Source organism: Equus quagga, chromosome 16, assembly GCF_021613505.1.
Source record: "Equus quagga isolate Etosha38 chromosome 16, UCLA_HA_Equagga_1.0, whole genome shotgun sequence".
In the NCBI taxonomy this organism is placed as follows: Eukaryota; Metazoa; Chordata; class Mammalia; order Perissodactyla; family Equidae; genus Equus; species Equus quagga.
The window spans coordinates 37,751,561-37,771,340 of NC_060282.1; the positions used below are offsets into that span (position 1 = coordinate 37,751,561).

Here is a 19,780-nt window from a genome sequence, read left to right on the forward strand (position 1 = left end):
TTAGAGGGATAGCTTTCAGTTTTTCTCTATTGATAATATTAGCTGTGGATTTATTATATATGGCCTTTATTATATTGAGATATTTTCCTTCTATACCCATTTTATTTAGAGTTTTTATCATAAATGGATGCTGTATCTAGTCAAATACTTTCTCTGCATCTATTGAGATGATCATGTGATTTTTATTATTCATTTCATTAATGTGGTATATCAAGTTGATAGATTTGCGGATGTTGAACCATCCCTGCATCCCTGGAGTAAAACCTGCTTGATCATGATGTATGATATTTTTAATGTATTGTTGTATTCGATTTGCTAGTATTTTGTTTAGGATTTTTGCATCAATGTTCGTCAGTGATATTGGCCTGTAATTTTCTTTTTTTGTGTTGTCCTTGTCTGGTTTTAGTATCAGGATATCAGGATAATGTTGGCTTCGTAGAATGAGTTAGGAAACCTCACCTCCTCTTCAATTTTTTGGAAGAGTTTGAGAAGGATAGGTATTAAGTCTTCTTTGAATGTTTGGTAGAATTCACCAGGGAATCCATCTGGTCCTGGACTTTTATTTTTTGGGAGGTTTTTGATTACTGTTTCAATCTCCCTACTGGTGATTTGTGTATTCATATTCTCTACTTCTTCTTGATCCAGTTTTGGAAGGTTGTATGATACTAAGAATTTATCCATTTCTTCTAGATTATCCAATTTGTTGGTGTATTGCTTTTCATAGTATTTTCTTATAATCTTTTGTATTTCTGAGGTGTCCATTGTAATTTCTCCTCTTTCATTTCTGATTTTATTTATTCTCTCTTTTTTTCTTGGTGAATCTAGCTAAAGGTTTGTTGATTTTGTTTATCTTCTTAAAGAACCAGCTCTTGGCTTCATTAATTTTTTCTATTTTTTTTTTAGTCACTATTTCACTTATTTCCACTCTGATTTTTCTTATTTCCTTCCTTCTGCTGATTTGGGGCTTTGTTCCTCTTTTTCCAGTTCCTTTAGGTGCACTGTTAGATTGTGTATTTGGGATTTTTCTCGTTTGTTGAGGTAGGCCTGAATTGCTATAAACTTCCCTCTTAGAACTGCTTTTGCTGTATCCCATAGATTTTGGCATGTTGTATTTTCATTTTCATTTGTCTCCAGGTAATTTTTTATTTCTCCTTTGATTTCTTCATTGATCCAGTTGTTGTTCAGTAGCATTTTGTTTAATCTCCACATATTTGTTGCTTTTCTGATTTTCTTCCTATGATTGATTTCTAGTTTCATACCTTTGTGGTCAGAAAATATGCTTGGTATTATTTTGATCTTAAATTTATTAAGACTTGCCTTGTGTCCCAGTATGTGATCAATCTTGGAGAATATTACGTGTGCATTTGAAAAGAATGTGTATTCTGTGGTTTTTGGATGGAATGTTCTATATATATCTACTAAGTCCATCTGTCTACTGTGTTGTTTAAGGCCAATGTTTCCTTATTGATCTTCTGTTTGGATGATCTATCCATTGGCGTAAGTGGAGTGTTAAAGTCCCCTACTATGATTGTGTTACTGTCTATTTCTCCTTTTATGTCTGCTAATAATCGCTTTATATATTTAGGTGCTTCTATGTTGGGTGCATAGATATTTACAAGTGTTATATCCTCTTGTTGGATTGTTCCCTTTATCATTACATAGTCCTCTTCTTTGTCTCATTACAGTTTTTGTTTCAAAGTCTATTTTCTATGATATAAGTATTGCTACCTCAGCTTTCTTTTCTTTGCCCTTTGCTTGGAGTGTCTTTTTCCATCCTTTCACTTTCAGTTTGTGAGCATCTTTAGGTCTGAAGTATGTCTCTTGCAAGCAGCATATATATGGGTCTTGTTTTTTTTTAATCCAATTAGCCACGCTTTGCCTTGTGATTGGAGCATTAAGTCCATTGACATTTAAAGTAGCTATTGATAAATATCTATTTATTGCCATTTTGTTACTTTTTTTCTGGGTGTTTTAGTAGTTCTTCTCTGTTCCTTTATTCTTCTCTTGCTCTCTTCCCTTGTGGGTTGATGGCTTTCTTTAGTAATATGTTTGATTTGTTCCCTCTTATTTGTTTATTTATTATAGGTTTCTGGTTTGTGATTGCCATGAGGTTCCTATATACTATTCTATGCATATAGCAATGTATATTAAGTCGATGGTCACTTTAGTTTGAGCTCTTTCTAAAAGCTCTACTCTTTTACTCCCCTTCTCCCACATTTTATGTTTTTGAAATCATATCTATTTTCTTGATTTGTGTGTGTCTATCTATTATCCTTTTATCATTGAAATAGGTAATTTTAGTACTTTTGTCTTTTAACCTTCATATTATCTTCATAGGTGGTTGATCTGCCACCTTTACTATATTTTTGCCTTTACCAGTGATTTTATTGCGTGGTTTTCTGGATAATTTTCTTATCCCTATTTGTGGTCTTCTCTTTCCCACTTAAATAAGTCCTTTCAGCATTTCTTGTAGAACTGGTTTCTTGGTGAAAAACTCCTTTAATTTTTGCTTGTCTGGGAAGCTCTTTATCTATCCTTCTGTTCTGAATGATAATCTTGCTGGGTACAGTATTCTTGGCTGTAGGTTTTTTTCCTTTTAGCACTTTAAATATATCATGCCACTCTCTTCTAGACTGTAGGGTTTCAGCTGAGAAGTTCACCAACAGCCTATGGGCTTTCCCCTGTATGTCACTTGTTGCCTTTCTCTCACCACTTTTAGGATTCTCTCTTTATCTTTAATTTTGTACATTTTAATTATAATGTGTCTTGGTGTGTGCCTCTTAGAGTTTATCTTGTCCGGTGCACTCTGTGCTTCCTGTACCTGAATGTCTGTTTCCTTCCTTAGGTTAGGAAAATTTTCAGCTATTATTTCTTCAAATATATTCTCTGCCCCTTGTCTCTCTCTTCTCCTTCTGGGATACCTATAATACAAATGTTAGTGTACTTGATATTATCCCAGAGTTCCCTTAGACTGTTCTCATTCTGTCTAATTCTTTTTTCTTTTATCTGTTCAGCTTGGGTGATTTCCTCTAGTCCTTCTTCTAGCTCATTGATCCATTCTTCTGTCTCATCTACCCTGCTATTGAATCCCTCTAGTAAAATTTTCATTTCCAGTATTGTATTCTTCATTTCTGATTGGTTCTTTTTTATATTTTCCAATTCTTTATTGACATTCTCACTGTGTTCATCCAGTCTTCTCCCAATATCAGTGAGCATCCTTACAAGTTTTTGTTTGAACTCTTTGTCAGGTAGATTGCTTATTTCTGTTTCATTTAGTTCTTTTTCTAGGGTTTTGTCCTGTTCCCTTGCTTGGTATGTATTCCTTTGCCTCCTCATTATGCCTCTTTCTCTGTGCTTATGTCTATGTACTAGGTGAGTTAGCTATGTCTCCTGATCTTGGAGAAGTGGTCTTATGTAAGAGATGTCTTTTGAGGCCAAGTAGTGTGCTTCCTTCTCGTCACCAGTCCAAATAATCCAGGAGTGACCCCTGTGTGGGCTACTTGTGTCCTTCTGCTGTGGCAGGGTTGCTCTTACTGCAGGTGCCCACGGAGTCTATTCTTTCCCTCCTTGGCCGGCTGTTACTAAATCGGGTTTGGGGAGCCCCAACACCATTGTCTACAAGGTCTAATAGCACACTCTTGTTGCAGTTTTCCTATTAATTGGGTGGGTACCCAGTGAAGCTGGTTGCTAGGCTCAGGGGATTACTGTTGCGGTAGGCCTCAGGCCTGCAAGGCTGTTGTCAGCTCTCTTAGTATTGCAGCTGAGTGGAGCTGGCCCCAGGCATGGAGCACCCAATTGCTTCAGGCTGTGGAAGGCGGGGCCAATCCTCTTTGTGGCTGTTGTGAAGCACAGGTCTTCTGCCACTGAAGAGCCCCACTCACCACAGGTCCACACACACCATCAACACAGTCCTGGTCTGTGCACACTTCCTGACCCCCTGGAGTGTACCCTGTCACCCAACTGCAGAGGTCCCCACCTCTCCACCAACGCCCCCCACAGTTCACCTGGTCCTCACACAGGCCCTTTCCCACAGAGGCAGACACCCTGGCCTGCCTGTAGAGGATCAAGGCACCCAGTCTATGCAGGTCAACAAGTAGCCTGAGGGCTTGCTGTTGGGTGGGGCCAGTTCCTAGGGCAGGCTGCCTCCCCTGGCTAAACTGCATAAAATCTGCCCTCTAGTGGGTCTGGCAGACCCCTTGGGCTAACAGGCCAGGGGAAGAACTTCAACGGTGTCTGCCAGCATCTGTGTCAGCACACCTGTAGTAGATCACAACAGTGGCTGCCAACAATGTCTCAGTCTCTGGAGATGTCTCACCTCTCACTGAGATGCACCCAGAGCCTACCAGGTGAGTCTCTTTTCACCAAAGGTCTGTGCAGCCGCCTTTCTGGTGATTTTGGGTTGCTCTCTGAGACAGGTGAATTTGTACATAGGCCCTTTAAGAGCTGGGTTTTTTTTGGCTTTTTCTCGATAGCATCTTCTGGGAGTATTCCCCATTGTAGTTAATAGCCAGCAAAGCCAGATAGTAGAACCCTCGTCTCAGTTGTGCTGAGCCTGAAGGATGCTTATAGCGGTGACGGGCCCCTGCTAAGGTCCCTACTTCTCCAGGGAGGGCTGCCTACCTTAGGGTGCCTCCCTCCCCACCAGCTGTGAAGCTCCACAGTTCATGAAGGTGGCTTTTTTTCTCTCCAGAGGAATTTATGCCTATTCTGCCTCAGTCAGGACTGTCCCTTGTTGTGGGGGTTCTTTTTATCCAGTTTGCTCTCCAGGGTAATTTTTCCAAGAATAGTTGTAACCTGGTTGTGTTTGTGGGAGGAGGTGAGTTCGGAGTCTGCCTGTTTTGCCATCTTGATGAGATCCCCTAACTTCAGACTCTTAACCTGCATCCAAAACTCTCCATGATTTGGCTTCTTCCCTTTCTCAAGAATTTTCTTTGCCTGTTCCTCAAACAAGTCTTAGTTTCCAGCCACAACCAACAATTTACAGTTTCTCTAATGTGCCCAACTGTTTCAATTTCCCTGCTCTTGCACATTGTGTGTGGAGTTGGAATCACCTGTTATCTGCCTTTTAAATTGCAATTTGTCCTTCAAAACCCACCTCTCCTTATGGTCTTTATGAAGTTAACTCTGCCTCCCTCTTCTCCTGCAGGGTTAGTAGATCCGTCTTTCTTTTGCGCTACTACCATTCCTCTGTTATACAACTGAGCCCCTTAAGGGCAGTAACTGTGCCTAACTCATGTTGTATTCCCTGTTCCCAGCTCAGTAGTTGGCACATAGTCAGAGCTTAATAATTGTTAGTGAGTTTGACTTCGGATATATGGCATTTAGGATGAATAAAGGGCATCCAGATGGAGAAATGTTCAGTCAGAGGAGAGGGGTGGTGGCAGCTGTTACTGGCTTAAAAGTAATGGCTGAAGCTCTGAATGAGAATTATGAAAGCACAGAAGGTAAAGTAAGAAAAATGCTGAGGTAGGACGCCTCATTTAGGGACTACGCACCGGAAAAGAAGTCAGAAAAAGGAGACCAGGCAGAAGCTGCCAAGAGCAGAGGATGGAGATTGGCATATACTAGGTGCCCTGTAAATAAAATATCCCTTTTTAGATGCCTAAAAAACAAGCATAATCCCATCTAAAGATACTGTAACCAAGTTGTCATACCTTTCAAACCTTATCCTGTGTATATCTATACTTCTAACCTAAAAGGAGTCATTCGATTTGTAACCTGCTTTTTACACTTGATTATCTCGGGAAACATTTTCAAGTGAATATTCTCCTACACTATTTTTAATGGCGCCCCACTGTAGGACCTATCGGCCTTTGTATATGATGTTCTCCAAAGTGAGAATGGGGAGAGGAAGAGCCTATCACGTTAGGAGGCCCTCGCTGTGCTCTGGGACGGGTGGAAAGGTGAGAAAGAGAGGACTAGACCTCGGCGGGCCAAAGCGAGGGCCGGGGGCTTGCAGGTCGCGGGGCGGCCGGCGGGGGGCGCCGCGGGGCGGGAGGAAGGACGGCGCGGGGTGCGGCGGCGCGTAGCGGTTACTCAGGGCGGGCAGTTCAAACTGAAGGAGGAAGTGCGGCGGCCCCACGCGAACGCGGCGTGGGGGTTGCCATAGCCGGGCATCCCTGGGGGCGAGGCTGGGGCTCTTCCCCGGCGCGCCCGGCGGCTGCTGCCTCTCTCCCCTCCCGCCAGTCGGCCTCGGCGCCCCGCCTGGCCCGCCAGCGCCGTCGGTGCGGCCGCGCCGCGGTCTCCAGGTGGGCGGGAGCGGGGGCCCCAGGTGTGGGCCGGCCCCGCGCCCACTTTCTTCCCAGGTGCTGGGACTGGAGAGGCGCCTGGAGCCGTTCGCTTCTCCGCTCGCTCCGCTCCGGCTGACCCCCCTCCAGCCCTCGGCCTGTCGGCGGCTCTCTGGGCCCGGGGCCCTGGCGGCCGAGCTGAGCCGAGCCTGCCCCGGCGGCCTGGCCTTGGGACCGGCCGGCCGGGCTCACTGACTCCCGCGGAGACCGTTACCCACCCCGCTGGCCGCCGGCGGGGAGCGCGGACGGCGCGGCGGCTTTCGCTGCCGGTTCACAGCCCGAATCCAGGAGGGTTCCTCGGTTCCAAGGCCAGCTGGAGGAACAAGGATGTCGACGGTACTGTTGTCTGCAAAGCTGCAGGAAATTCAGAATGATTTAAGCCTTTTCAAATGTTAGAAATAACTCCTGCAGCGTGTCCTTTACGTACCCTTCAAATTTTAGCAGTCCTGGTGCTACTGCAGGTTTCAATTAATTGTTCAAACTAAAGTTTTCTTTTTAAGTGCTGTTACTTTGGCATGAATTTTAAAGGCAGTCAGAGATTTTCTTGTTTGGAATCCTACATAACTGACATCTAAGAGCTCAAGATTTCCTGATGGTAAGATTTTCCACTTTAACAAATGAAGGAAATTTGGTGTTGATATAGTTAAATAATAAGTATTTCATTCTCTGATTTTACAAGTCCTTTTTTTTTTTTTTTTTTTTTTTTTGAGCACTGAGATAAATGTTCTCAACTCTTTAATCAGGAGCCTGGTTTTAAAAAATGGATATTGAGGAGGTTGTTTGATTAATCGGTGAGCTGTTGAATCGGTAAAATTAGTCAACGGACATTCCATGATTTTCATGAATAATTTTAAATAATTAAAATAAGTTTTGAAGAACCAAGTTTTGTTTGAGACCAACCTCTTGGGGTAGTAGAAAGATGAACATGATGACAGCAGAGAAAGGACGTTGGAGTCAACTCCGAATGTGTAGGTGAACAGAAAAAAACACTAGAAAGGTTTTATGTTTGTAACAAGTGGCCTAAAGGATGATAGCAGCATCCCAGCTTTGTTTCTAACAATTTACCTCTCAGTTTCCCAAATTCTAGCATGGTGAGACACCTAGTGGTGAGGTATAAGAATAGTTACATTTGTTTTAACTTTATAAAGGGACTCCTTGACGCAATTTTACCATATGATGTGAGTGAAAACTGTTAATAGAATGATTCTCAGACAGTGGGAAACTTTCGTGTGTGGAGATGTAATTTGAAAACATATTCTATCTCATTAACTTAATATTTTGAAAACAAAAATTGTTTTAAAATATAATACAAATTACAGAACGCAAAGTTTGATGATCTTGGCTAGTAGGCATGTCCAGAAGATATAGCAGTGAGTCTCACAATCTGAGGGGATGTGGATCAAAAGGGAACACGTGTGAGATTTACCAAAAAGGGATATAGGTTTAAAGATTGAAAAACACTTAGGTAATTTGCCCAGTAATAATGATCTTCTAATGATCATTATACTATAAAGAAACTATTTCATTTTGTGGTTAGAGTAAAAGTTTTGTTGTTTAAAAAACTCATTCACTCATATATTTAACTTATGTAACTTAGGAATGCGTTACTTTCCTATTATAGTCTCTAAAATATATCTTTCCAAGATCTTTTAATAGAGAAAAATTAAATGTATTTGTGGTCTGGAGAAAACTTTGAAAGAATGATAACTTTCTTAGTGCCCTTTGAGTAATCTAGAGAAATATCAGAAACTATGATAACTTTCTTATCTTAGCTTCCTTTGAGTTAACATTTAATTTGGGTTTCTAGAAAGAAGAATGTAATGATACTGTTGAAAAGGCTAAGGAGTAAAGTATTTGCTAGTGTCATTCCTTTCAAATATAATTACTGTCATATTTCTTCTTTAAGTGATTTACTTGAATTCTTTATTCACAATTTCAAGAATATTATAAAGGGGGAGTTTCCCACAAATAGTTGCTTGTTACCTATTCAAGCCTGCAACTGGACCGTATGTCTCGAAATATTTAGAAGATGAGACATGAATGAGTATAACATGCCAAATTTGAAATGGCCTTATATCTGTGGGGCAGTGGTTCATTTTGGTTAGTGCAAGAAGAATGTGTAAGTAATTTATCAATGAGCCAATGTGTCTCTGCAAAGCTGTAAGTTTGGGAATCCAGATTTTGTGAATGGTCGTGGGGACTGGATTTCTGAGACAGGTCTGTGTTACAAGTATGAATAACATTATCCTGGAGTTGCTTAGCCAAATTGCTGTGAAATCTAGTGGCAGCGCTCATTTGACACATTTCCCAAAGACATGTTTAAAAATTAGCATGCAGTTTTTTCAAACAGCTTTATTTATATCCCAGAAGTTTGAAAGGAAATATCCGACTAACTAGATATAGGCCAGCACAAATAAGTTAGAATATTAAAACTACAATTATGTACTTTAGTGCTGTTAAAATCATAAGGTAAAAAATCATCTAAAAATGATGCTGCCAGATTTTTTATTCTCAAGTGTATTCAAGAAAATATTTTTGCATGGGGCTTAATCAAGTAATCTGTGAATATTTATAACTTGAAAGTCTAGTTTTTTATGATGTCAAAAAGTTGTTTTAAGTAATTTACACATAAGTATATTATAGAGTAGATTTGGTTTTTAAAGTAACTTTTTTTATTGCCATAAAATTTTCCATTATTATCGGTACTCATAACAAATCATGTATTTTGGTGTAGGCTGTCAGACTACCTATTTCAAAGGAAGAATAAAATTTGGTTTCACTTTGTAGAAACAGAGATTTTCAAGATGTCAGAAAGGCATTCAGGTCAAGCTTGCACTGCAGCAGGAAATGAGGTGGACTCTCCTACTGTTAATTTCAAGTACTCCAGCTTCAGAGATTTTTGTTCCACATCTTCATCTCAAGATAGTGGCTACAGTGAGTTGTTAAAATCTTGCAGCTTTGATAATACAGAAAAAGAGTTTTTCGGAAAGAAAGAAAAAGGCCCAACATTAAGCTATGAACATCCCAAAACTTCAAATCTGGACTTAACACATCCTTTAGAGTCTCCCACTCAAAAAGAGAGATTTGTCTTCCCTAGGAAGGAGAAGGATAAAACCCCAGAACTCTGTGAAACTCCTAAAATCAGTGGGAAAAAATTTCTACCACGCAGAAGGTTGACCATATCCTTCTCTCTTCTAAAAGGGGACTTTGAATCACAAAATAATTCTCTAGAAAGTAGTTCAAGCCAAGCTCTCAACTTAGAAAAAAATATTCCAAGCAGTGCTTCAGGTTTTCAAGGGCGAAATAATTTTAGTTCTTTAGGTACTAGCACTTTGAAAACAGAAGAAGCAACTTCCAGCAGTCAAAAATTGAGACTAAATTTTTCTCAACAGAAGACTTCCACAATTGATGATTCCAAAGATGATTGTAGCCTATTTGAAGTTGAATGTATATCTCCAATTCCGGGCAATAAAGACTCTATTACACGTGACTTTAGTGATAGCAGTGTGTGTATTAACGATGAGAATACATATCCTGAACTTCTGGGCTCCTCTGTTAATGGCACAACTTGTGGAACAGATGAGGACATATTTGTGACTCCAGTAAGTAATCTTGTAGCAAACATTAAATTTAATGCAAGACAAAGGCTTTCTCATTCAACTGAAGTGAGAGGCAATATTTCAACACCTGAAGACAGTGGTTTTAATTCACTTTGCTTGGATAAAACAGAAGATTCTCTCTCTGACCAGGAGGGTTCTTTTCAAGAACTACATAAGAGAACTCTAAAAGTAGGGGACACCATAAAAAAGTCAAGGTGTCTTGGAAGGTTGAGAAGACTGTCCACCCTTCGGGAGCAGGGCTCACAATCTGAGACAGAAGAGGAAAAGCAGACCGTGCATTCTGACTCTGAAACAACATCAGAAACTGTTTCAGACATCTCAGAGAGCCAGCTGAGCAGTGATAGTAAGAGTGAGGATTTGATTTTAAGCTTTAAGAATTTATCACAGACCCCAGCCTTGCAATTAGTGCATGAGCTCTTTATGAAAAGCAAAAGGAAAAGATTCCAGCAAAGCGGTGCACATGAATTCTTAGAAGAAAGGGATGAGGGGAAAATTGCTGTACTACAGTGTGTGCTTGCAGGACTAATTGGCAAGAAAATGGGTATAGAAAAACTGGACATCTTAACAGAATTAAAATATAGAAATTTAAAGCATATTCTTGCTATGGTATTAGATTCCTTGACTACAGAAAGCCTATGCAGGTAAGAAATAAAATTTTTTTTTCCAAAATAAAACTGCCTTTTATCACTTCTTTTTTAGTTGAAAAGCTTTTCTGTGAGTGGAGTAGTTGTTCTGTTCTTTATTTGTTTTGTTTTATTATCTTTATCTTTGATTGTCCTACATTTTATCAAAGGTGGTATAGTGAACTTCTCAATAGAGCTTACTGGTATAGCTCCCTCTATTTAAAAGCCTGCTTTAGAAGCAACAATATAATCTTCTGGATAAGGTTCATTTCACTGTCATTGGGGAAGAGAGTTTCTAAAAGTTGAACTTTAAACTTTCAAGATGGCAAGCTCCACGAAAGTTACTTAATGATTTAATAGTTCACATCCTGTTGTCAGACTGCAAATTGTATTAAAGTTATGACACTTAGTCAGAAATAATGTAAAGCATTATGGTGACTAAGGAATGACAACATATAAAGATACCATTTAGTTATTTAGTCTGAGTTCTAGAATCCAAGAATAGTGGTTAGCTTTCATTTTAGGGTTTGGTCTTTTCAGAGACCAAGGGCAATATGGATTATTTCATTTTCATTGCTAACACAGCAGTGAAAGTTAATTACTTGGTAGAATTTCAAGGAATTAGAAACTGAAGAATTTGTGTTCACAGAGATTTCAGTATATTGAGTGGTGCTACATAATTAAAGAGAAACTACATCAGATATTTAGGAGTATTGAGGGTAGGAACTAGGGCTGCAAAGACTAAAGTGAGACTGTTCGTACTGGCAATTCTGGAGTTGCAGGGCTCTCAGAAGACAAGAGCCTTGGGAATGCCATGACCAGGAAGGAGGGAAGCCATGTGGAATAGGATTTCTGTAAGGTGATGCTTAGAAGAGGACATGCTGGAGAGATAGTGAAGCTCTTTTTCAATAGGGTGTATCAAGAGTTTGGTTCAGGGGCTGGCCCCATAGCCGCGTGGTTAAGTTTGCATGCTCTACTTCAACAGCCCAGGGTTTCACTTATTAGGATCCTTGGTGCGGACCTAGCACTGCTCATCAAGCCATGCTAAGGTGGCATCCCACATAGCAGAACTAGGAGGACCTACAACTAGAAAATACAACTATGTACTGGGGGACTTTGGGGAGAAGAAAAAAATAAAAGAGAAAGATTGGCAACAGATGTTAGCTCAGGACCAATCTTAAAAAAAAAAAAGAGTTTGGTTCATAGAGTCTTTGCTGTTTTTATGGCCACTGCTACTTCTAATAAAGCCCCTCTTCACCTTTCCCCCATAAATTAGTTGTAGGCTATTGTAGAGAATTGTAGAATTTCATAGCTAGAATTCTTTTGAGATATCTAGTCCAATCACGTGTTTTGCAGATGAGAGAAGTGAACTCCAGGAAAATTAAGAGACCTGCCAATAGTGACTCAAGGAGACAGGAATAGATCCAGGTCTATGATTGAAGCCTTTGATTTCTAATCCAGTACTTTTCTACAAACTTTTATAAAGGTTTAAGGCCTTTCTGAATAGATTTGATTGGGAATGTATTTGGTGTAACCCAAGTAGGATAATAAACAGATTAGTGCACCTATATGTGTGTGCCTTTAAAAAATGTTCAAACAAGATACATTATTTGTTTAGAAAAATTAATGATATGGCTAAGATATAGGAATTTTACTTTTATGTGTCAGAGTATTTGGATACAGACCAGTTAAAAACTTGGGTGATAGTTTTGGGTGCTCACTTGTGGAAGCAGTTGATATTCAGTCATATTTCAATGATTACCTCTCCTGTCCAGGCCTCCAGATTTATAGTAGTTGTACCGCAGAATGCATGTATAATCTTGGTAATGTGAGAGATTATGGTCATTTGAAATAGCTGTGGCAAATACTCAGTTATATGTTTCATTTCTTCCCCGTCAATGGATGACTTTCTGCCTATTCCTCTCCATCAATCTGATATAAGGCATATGTATCAGTTTAGGGAGAGGCAATGGCAACTGAAGTGGCCATGGTAGCTGGAAGAATAGTAGTATTACAATTCAAGTATTACCTGGGGCCCTCCATAACAAGTGACTTTTTTTTTTTCAACTGTCTGATCTTGTTCCCTTTGAGTGATTTGTGAAGTTAGAGTAATAAAAAAAGACCAGATTAACAGTTGAAGAAATACCTTTTGTTTAACAATTAGTACTGCCAAAGTTGTTAAATAAGCAATCACTGGGCATAAATTGCATTTTTTCCTTAGCTGCTTCATTCTCATAACCTTTGGTATATAAAATGGGACTTTGTAGTGTTACACATAATAATATTTATTTGGCACTTAGTACATCCAGTGAAGGATTGATTGTTCTTGTGTTTGTTTAATCAAAATGACAGATATGTTAAATACATTAATAGGAGAAATTGATTTAAAAAACCTCTTGTGCTGTAGATGATAATCATTTGCTGCATGTCATGTTCCAAATTTTTAATCTTAGTGTCACATTTGAAGTTAAATCCTCTTAATCAGTCTCCCTGTGGACTCATATTGGCTTTTATGAAACTATGTTTTTCCCTTAACCATTTATAAGATGATAATCTATCAATATAAATTCTGGCATATATTTAGTATTTTAATAAGAATTCTTTCATATGGTGAATCAATATGAAACATTGATGTAGATGAAGTCAAATTTTTAATGTACATTTTTAGGTTTAAATTTACTTTCCAAAATCTTTAAAACAAGTTTTTCTTATTAATTGCCATATGCAAAAAATGTTAATCTTGTGGAATATATACAATATAAGGACTGATCTTTTTGTTATAGTGTTTGGAAAGTGAGCAGAAACTGGCGCGAAATTGTTGTTCAAGATAAAAAAGCCAATCAGAGGAGGAAATTTTATATCACAAAACTGAAAATGGATTCTGAGGTAATGTATATAATACTTTTCTAAAATGGATTTGTATAAATATCTGATGATCCCATATTGCTGGCCAACTTAATTTAGTTTTCCTGATTTCTTTTAACTTTTTCCATTTAGCAAACATTCACTCATAAACTCTTTACTTTTCCCAAACTCCATTTCCTTCCGGTCCATAAGTGGAGTAGACTACCTAGCATCAAGAACATCTTGTTGAGTTTTGTTGCTGTTTAAGTGTATGTGCTGTTAGCAGTATTTGAATACCAGTGATGTGCTGGATCCCATTCACAATTAGATATCCTTATAGCACTTTCTATCCTGTCTTTTGAGTAGATGTTACTGTCACTTGCTCAGATTATGATGATGAACATTTCTGACATGGTCCCTGCTCTCTTGGAGTTCATACCCTGTGTGTGATAACAGGTTAACAGGTGATTAAAATACAGGTGTGTTAAGAGAAGCCCAGAGTTAGTTCTATTGGAACATTTAAAAGGAGTGTTTAATACTTGGGAATCAAGAGAAGGCTTCTCAGAAAAAGTGCATCTTACTGAGACCTGAATCATGAGTTAGCAGTTAGCCAGATGAAGACAGGGAAAAGCGTTTCAGCAGAGGGAATAACATATATGAAGCCCTGGAGGCTAGTGAGCATGGCAGATTAGTACTAGTACTAGTAGAGCATCATAAACCTGTACTCTTGAAGATTTGAGGTCCAGCTTTGAAGTTACAGGAAAAGTCCTACAGAAGTAGATTCGTTCTTCCTAGGGACGTACTTTGTATAATAGGCATCTGATGACTCTGGCCCCCCTATTTATTGTATATTCAACTTTAGACCTTTCTTAGACATCAATACCAAAAGAAACTCTGAGAGTTTACTCCCTTATTCTTGGTCTAGTGAAAAGTATTTAATAACATCTTATAAGTAAATTTCTAAGTTGAGTAAATATAATAATTGACATGAAGCATGGCATAAACAAATATGAATACCTAAATACAGATTTGTGGGTTTCTCATTACAATGAAATATGAGCGACTGATGTTAACTAAAATGTTGACTTTCTACTTTACTTTTAAGAAAAGTTTTACCTTCTCACTTGTGATGTTTCCTTACGAGTTACTCACAGCTCCTGGCTACTTACTGCTGCAGCTGCTGGCTCTGGGAGCTTATAATCCTGAAGATATTAGTTGCCTTCTTAACATTTCTTTTTAGAGTGCTTCCTTACATGCTAAGGACTTAAAAAACCATTTTTTAAGCAAGCACCTATTAATATTAAACTTTTAGCTCCATGTACTCCTTACATCCTATAAGGAAGAAACAGGTGGTTGTGTTTGGCAACACCAGGTAATTCTAGATAAACTATTCTATCTTCTAGCCTGGCTACCACTTTTTTTCCTTCCAATTTGGTTTCTTAAAGGACTACACTTTTTTCCTTACTTGAACTCTTTTTCTTATTTTGATTTGCTTTTTAAATTTTTTTTCAAAGAAGAACAAGTACATGGTTAAAAAAGTCAAATTGGACAATAAGGCTTATAATGAAACATGCATTCTCCTGCCCTGTCACTTCCTACTCTGGATTCTTCCCCATCAAGGCAATCACTTTCAACTCTTCAGCTGCTCCTTCTGATATGTACCTCTCCATTTCTAAATAGCATGCCTTTACTGCTATTTCTTTGCTTTCTTTCAACGAATTTAGAGATTGTTTGTTCTCTAACCTCTTACCACTACTACCGCTACCTGTCTACCCACCTGTCTCTCTGAATTCCTTTCTCCCTTTCTCCTCTTACCGTCCTTTGAAAGTGAATCCGAATTAGGTGCTGACGTTATTAAGACTGTACTGAGATTGTTATGACTTTTGAAAGCTGTAACGTGCAGTACAGTATGATTACACCTTTTTTCTTATATAACTTTTTTTTTCCCAGAGTTAATAATTGCCCAGTTTCTTTCTTTTTTGCTTAGTGTTTCTCTATAGAGATCCCTGATTCATCTCCCATTATCCACCAGAGCTGGAAACCTCCTCTGTGTAAGTCCAGACAAATCAGGTATTCTACCTGTTCCTTCTTTTCTCAGAGACGTCCTTCCTGGTGCCATTTGCCTTCCTATTCTGATATGGACTGGTTGCTTTCTACCTGATTATCCTAGTGTGTGTCATTAACCAAAACAGAAAAACTATAAAACAAAGTTTTTTAATGGTTTTCCTCACACTTGTATAGCATCACTGACAGCTCCTTATGTGTGAAAATTAGAAGGCACAGATCGGCTACATGTAATAGGATCTCAATTTTTTCTATTTGCTGTGCAGCAGTGAGAATGAGCATTAGCATTGGGATACCATATCTTTTCCATTGAATTTCTTAATTTACTGTATTCTTCAGTGTTTTGTTATAATCATGGAAATGAACAACCATAAGGTGACTCCACTCTCACATTTAAATATTTTCTGGTAACATGATGGTGACTATGTTTTGAAGAATTTTGGCATTCATAAACATATGCCTTTGTTGACTGCTTTGCCACCTATTGTTAAGAGATATTAGCACACATTTTAAGCTCCAGGAAGACAAGGATTAGACTGTTTTATTCACTTGGCACCTTCAGGTGTTCTATAAATATTTGTTAAATGAACAAATGTTTCTTCTGTGGCTGAAATTTGCTTCAAAATATCCCTATTTGTTTTTTTTCTGCATGCACAGTCACTGTGTTTACCAACTGCCTTGAAATCCATTGAAATTTTAGTATGCTCTTTTGCCATGTGCATGGCCTAGGCTGCAAATAATTTATACAAATGTAATATAAGAGATGTATTGAGTCCTATATGAAACTGTAATACAGTTCAGCTGTATTCATTCTAATTTCTGAAAACTAATATTCATTCATTATACTTATGCATATGTTGTTAAACTGTTAATCACATAATTTTTCATGACCAGCTATCCTCATTTCCTATACTTATCCTACTATAATTTCTCATGTTTTAGCTCTCCCCGCTGTTAGGAGCCAATTGTGGCAAAAGGAGACTATCAAGGAAGAGGAATCAAAATCATAGTTGGACACATGAGAAAGTTCACATTTTATTTTGATAATTGGTTAAGAATGCCAATTTGCTAAAAAAAAAAAAAAAAGCCTTACTATTTTTTTTTTCTCTTACCAACCTTAACAAAATAGAAAGCTATAAGGATTAGTATTGAAGATAATACTTGGCTGAATATTTGAGTAATGTGGAAATCCAGTTCAGATAAGAGATTTTTTTTTCTCCTTTGAAAATATCAAAGCTGTTCAAAACTTAACTGTAAAAATGAGTCAAATATTTTACAAGTATTGCAAAAACCAGTTGAACAAATTGGGTTTCATGGTCTACCCAGAACCATTATTCTTCTGACGTGTGGCTAAGGTGAGGAACGTTCAAGGAATTCCATGATACCCCATAGCAAACTTTGAAAAGATTCACCTCACGGCAGCCTGGTGGCGTAGTGGTTAACTTCCCACGCTCCACTTCAGGTGCGGACCTACACACCACTCATCAAGTCATGTTGTGGTGGCATCCCCATAGAAAATAGAGGAAAATTGGCACAGAAGTTAGCTCAGGGACAATCTCTTCTTAGACCTTGGCTTAAAACAGGGGTTGGCAAACTCCAGTCTATGGGCCAAATCCTGTCCATCACCTGTGTTTTTAAAGTAAGTTTTATTGGAAAACAGCCCTGATCTTTTATTTATGTATTTCTACAGCTGCTTTTGCTAAAACAGCAGTTGAATAACTGCGACTATCTGGCCTGCAAAGTGTAAAGTATATACTATCTGGCCCTTTTTGGGAAAAGTTTGCCTACTCATGCAAATAACCAATCGTACAAACTTAAAGCTAGCATTTATTGTTTTAATTTTTTCTTTTTATGTTTCCTTAACTTTTAAATGTTAGATGAGAGAACATTTTTTTTCTAAAAAGGAATGGTTTAGGGAGAAAATTCTAGTGGTGTGAAACCACTTCCAAATATTTAAATCACACATGTGCATCAGAAAGCCATCCTGGAACTCTTGATATCCTGGTATTGACCCCTCTTGTCTTTTACCACAGGGGGCTATATTAAATGTTGAGGATGCTGCCACTCGGCTCCATGTTTTAAATCGATCAGCTTTAAGATCTGTACAAGCTCAGGCTAGGACACCAGGTTCTCAGAAAGAACAAGTTTCAACATTTTCTCCTTGGGGAGAAGTTTTGACACCTATAGCAAGCTCTTCTATTACTCATTTAAGTAGTAAACAGGAAGAATATGTTAAGGTGAGTATTTATCATAAGTTATTAGAAATAAATATTTACAGAGTTTGAAATAAAGCAATTTCTCTATATGAAACTGGAAGATTTAGTGTGTATGCTTTCACTGCAGGTTGCCAAAACACTTTTTATTGATGAAGCATTAAAACCTTGCCCAAGGTGCCAATCCCCTGCTAAGTACCAGCCATATAAGAAAAGGGGACTGTGTAGCCGCACAGCCTGTGGTTTTGACTTTTGTGTGTTATGTTTGTGTGCTTATCATGGGTCTGAAGAGTGTAGTAGAGGAACAGCAAAGCCAAGAAATAGAAAAGATGCTCTTCCAGGAAGTGCCCAGAGTAAGCGGAATTTAAAACGCCTCTAAAGAGACTTTAAATATACAAGAAGCATTCCCCCTAAGCAACGTTTTGTCTGACTTAAAATTATGAATATTTTGAAAGCATGCAAATTTTCCCATTAATGAAAGATGATGATTTATTTCCTATTTTGTATATATATTATAATCCATGTCATTTTATGTTTTCTTTAAAGTGGTGAGTTTTGAAAAAATTTTATTTTACTATGTCACTTTTACCCATTTTAATAACTATGTTTTAAATAAAGAATTTTCCATGTTATCATATATATGTATTTAACTGTTTCGTGTAACATTTAAAAATTGTGCATTTCATCACTATGTGTTGAAATGTTCTTCAGTCACTTCTTAAAAATAGTTTTCCAAATAATATTACAAATTTTGAACTTGAGACAGATGGCCTTATAGATTTGCAAAATGAATATTTGATTGAAATGAAATATAAATAAAATGTTTTCAGAAGTTCTATTGAATTTACTCCATAATTTCAACCTTTATCTTAATTTAATGAGTGTCATTTTTGGGCAGACTTCTGGTTAAATAAAATTTACTTAATATTGATAACTAAGGATGTAAAAAGTAACTTATTAGACATATGTGGTTATTTACAATGGGAGTCTTAAGTTAATAAACCCTCCTAAGTCACGCATTTCATGTAAGTACTTCTGAAAAGTCCAGACTTATAGTCACAGATTTCATTTGTTTAGTCTAGCTTGGGTAGCAATATTGTGACATATTTGGGCTGGTTGAGAAAGGTGGTTTTTTTAAATAAAATTTACTAAATTGTTTATAATGTACCTCTTTCCAAAAATGATTTGAGGTTGCATGTTCCATTTATAGAAGAGCAACAAGAGAGAGAGAGAAGTTCTATTGTTGAACAAATTACTAAAACCAGGGGAAAATTTGAAGATAGTTTCATAATTTCTTTGTGTTTAGGTAACTGATGTGTGCATATGTCTGTGTACACACTATACACATAGATTTAAAATGTCGCTCTTCTTATATATTATTTTAATAAGACAATTTTAAAGTGTGGATTAGATGTAGATATATTTAGAAAAATTTCCCTTAAATTTTAGTTTGTCATTTAACTCACTAAAAAATTTTGATTAACTGCTACGTATTAAATTTTACCCGTATCCTTTGTAATTCCATAAAGAATTTTTGGAGCCTAAATATAAATGAGTAAATTGTTAGTTATATTTAATAAGTTACACAGTCCATAAATTTTATATCACATTTTCTGACTTATTTGATTCTAACCATGTTTAGTTCTTAATGTCTATTTAATTTCCTGAGATATCTTCCACATCAGGATCAATACGCTTATTAATTGTTCAATTAAGGCTTAACTTTTTTCCTCCATCAGAGAAGTTTCTCTGTCCTTAGGAAACTTATTCGCAGTCTTGATTTTCTTAATTTGTGAATTCAACTCTTTGATTTAATCCAAACTATTTGTCTTTGGCCTCCCTTCCTGTGGCTTAGATCAGATCATATCTTCTTCTGTCATGTGAACACCTTTGCTATTCTATGTTCTTGATTTCTGCCTGGCCTAAATGCCATTCCATAAGTGACTTTTTAGGTCTTAAAAATCACAGATTCAGTTCCATGATATGTTTTTTAAAAATGAAATGCGAGATTGTCTATTCTATATAATTTAAAATGTTTACATTTCCTGATATTATGAAATTTTATTATTTTATTACAGAATAATGGAAAAGGAAAGATAAGCATTTCTTTTACCTTTTTACACATGAAA

At 37.5% G+C, this 19,780-nt stretch overlaps 1 protein-coding gene across 1 annotated transcript; it reads left to right on the plus strand.

Moving 5' to 3' along the window:
- The first annotated feature begins 6,802 nt into the window (after nucleotides 1-6,802).
- Nucleotides 6,803-18,102, plus strand: FBXO43 (F-box protein 43). The gene is given in 6 exon segments (XM_046642663.1): nucleotides 6,803-6,852; nucleotides 6,854-6,882; nucleotides 9,075-10,548; nucleotides 13,314-13,416; nucleotides 17,472-17,675; nucleotides 17,782-18,102. Coding segments are annotated over 6 exon segments (2,109 nt in total). The 3' UTR covers nucleotides 18,031-18,102.
- The last annotated feature ends 1,678 nt before the right edge of the window (nucleotides 18,103-19,780 follow it).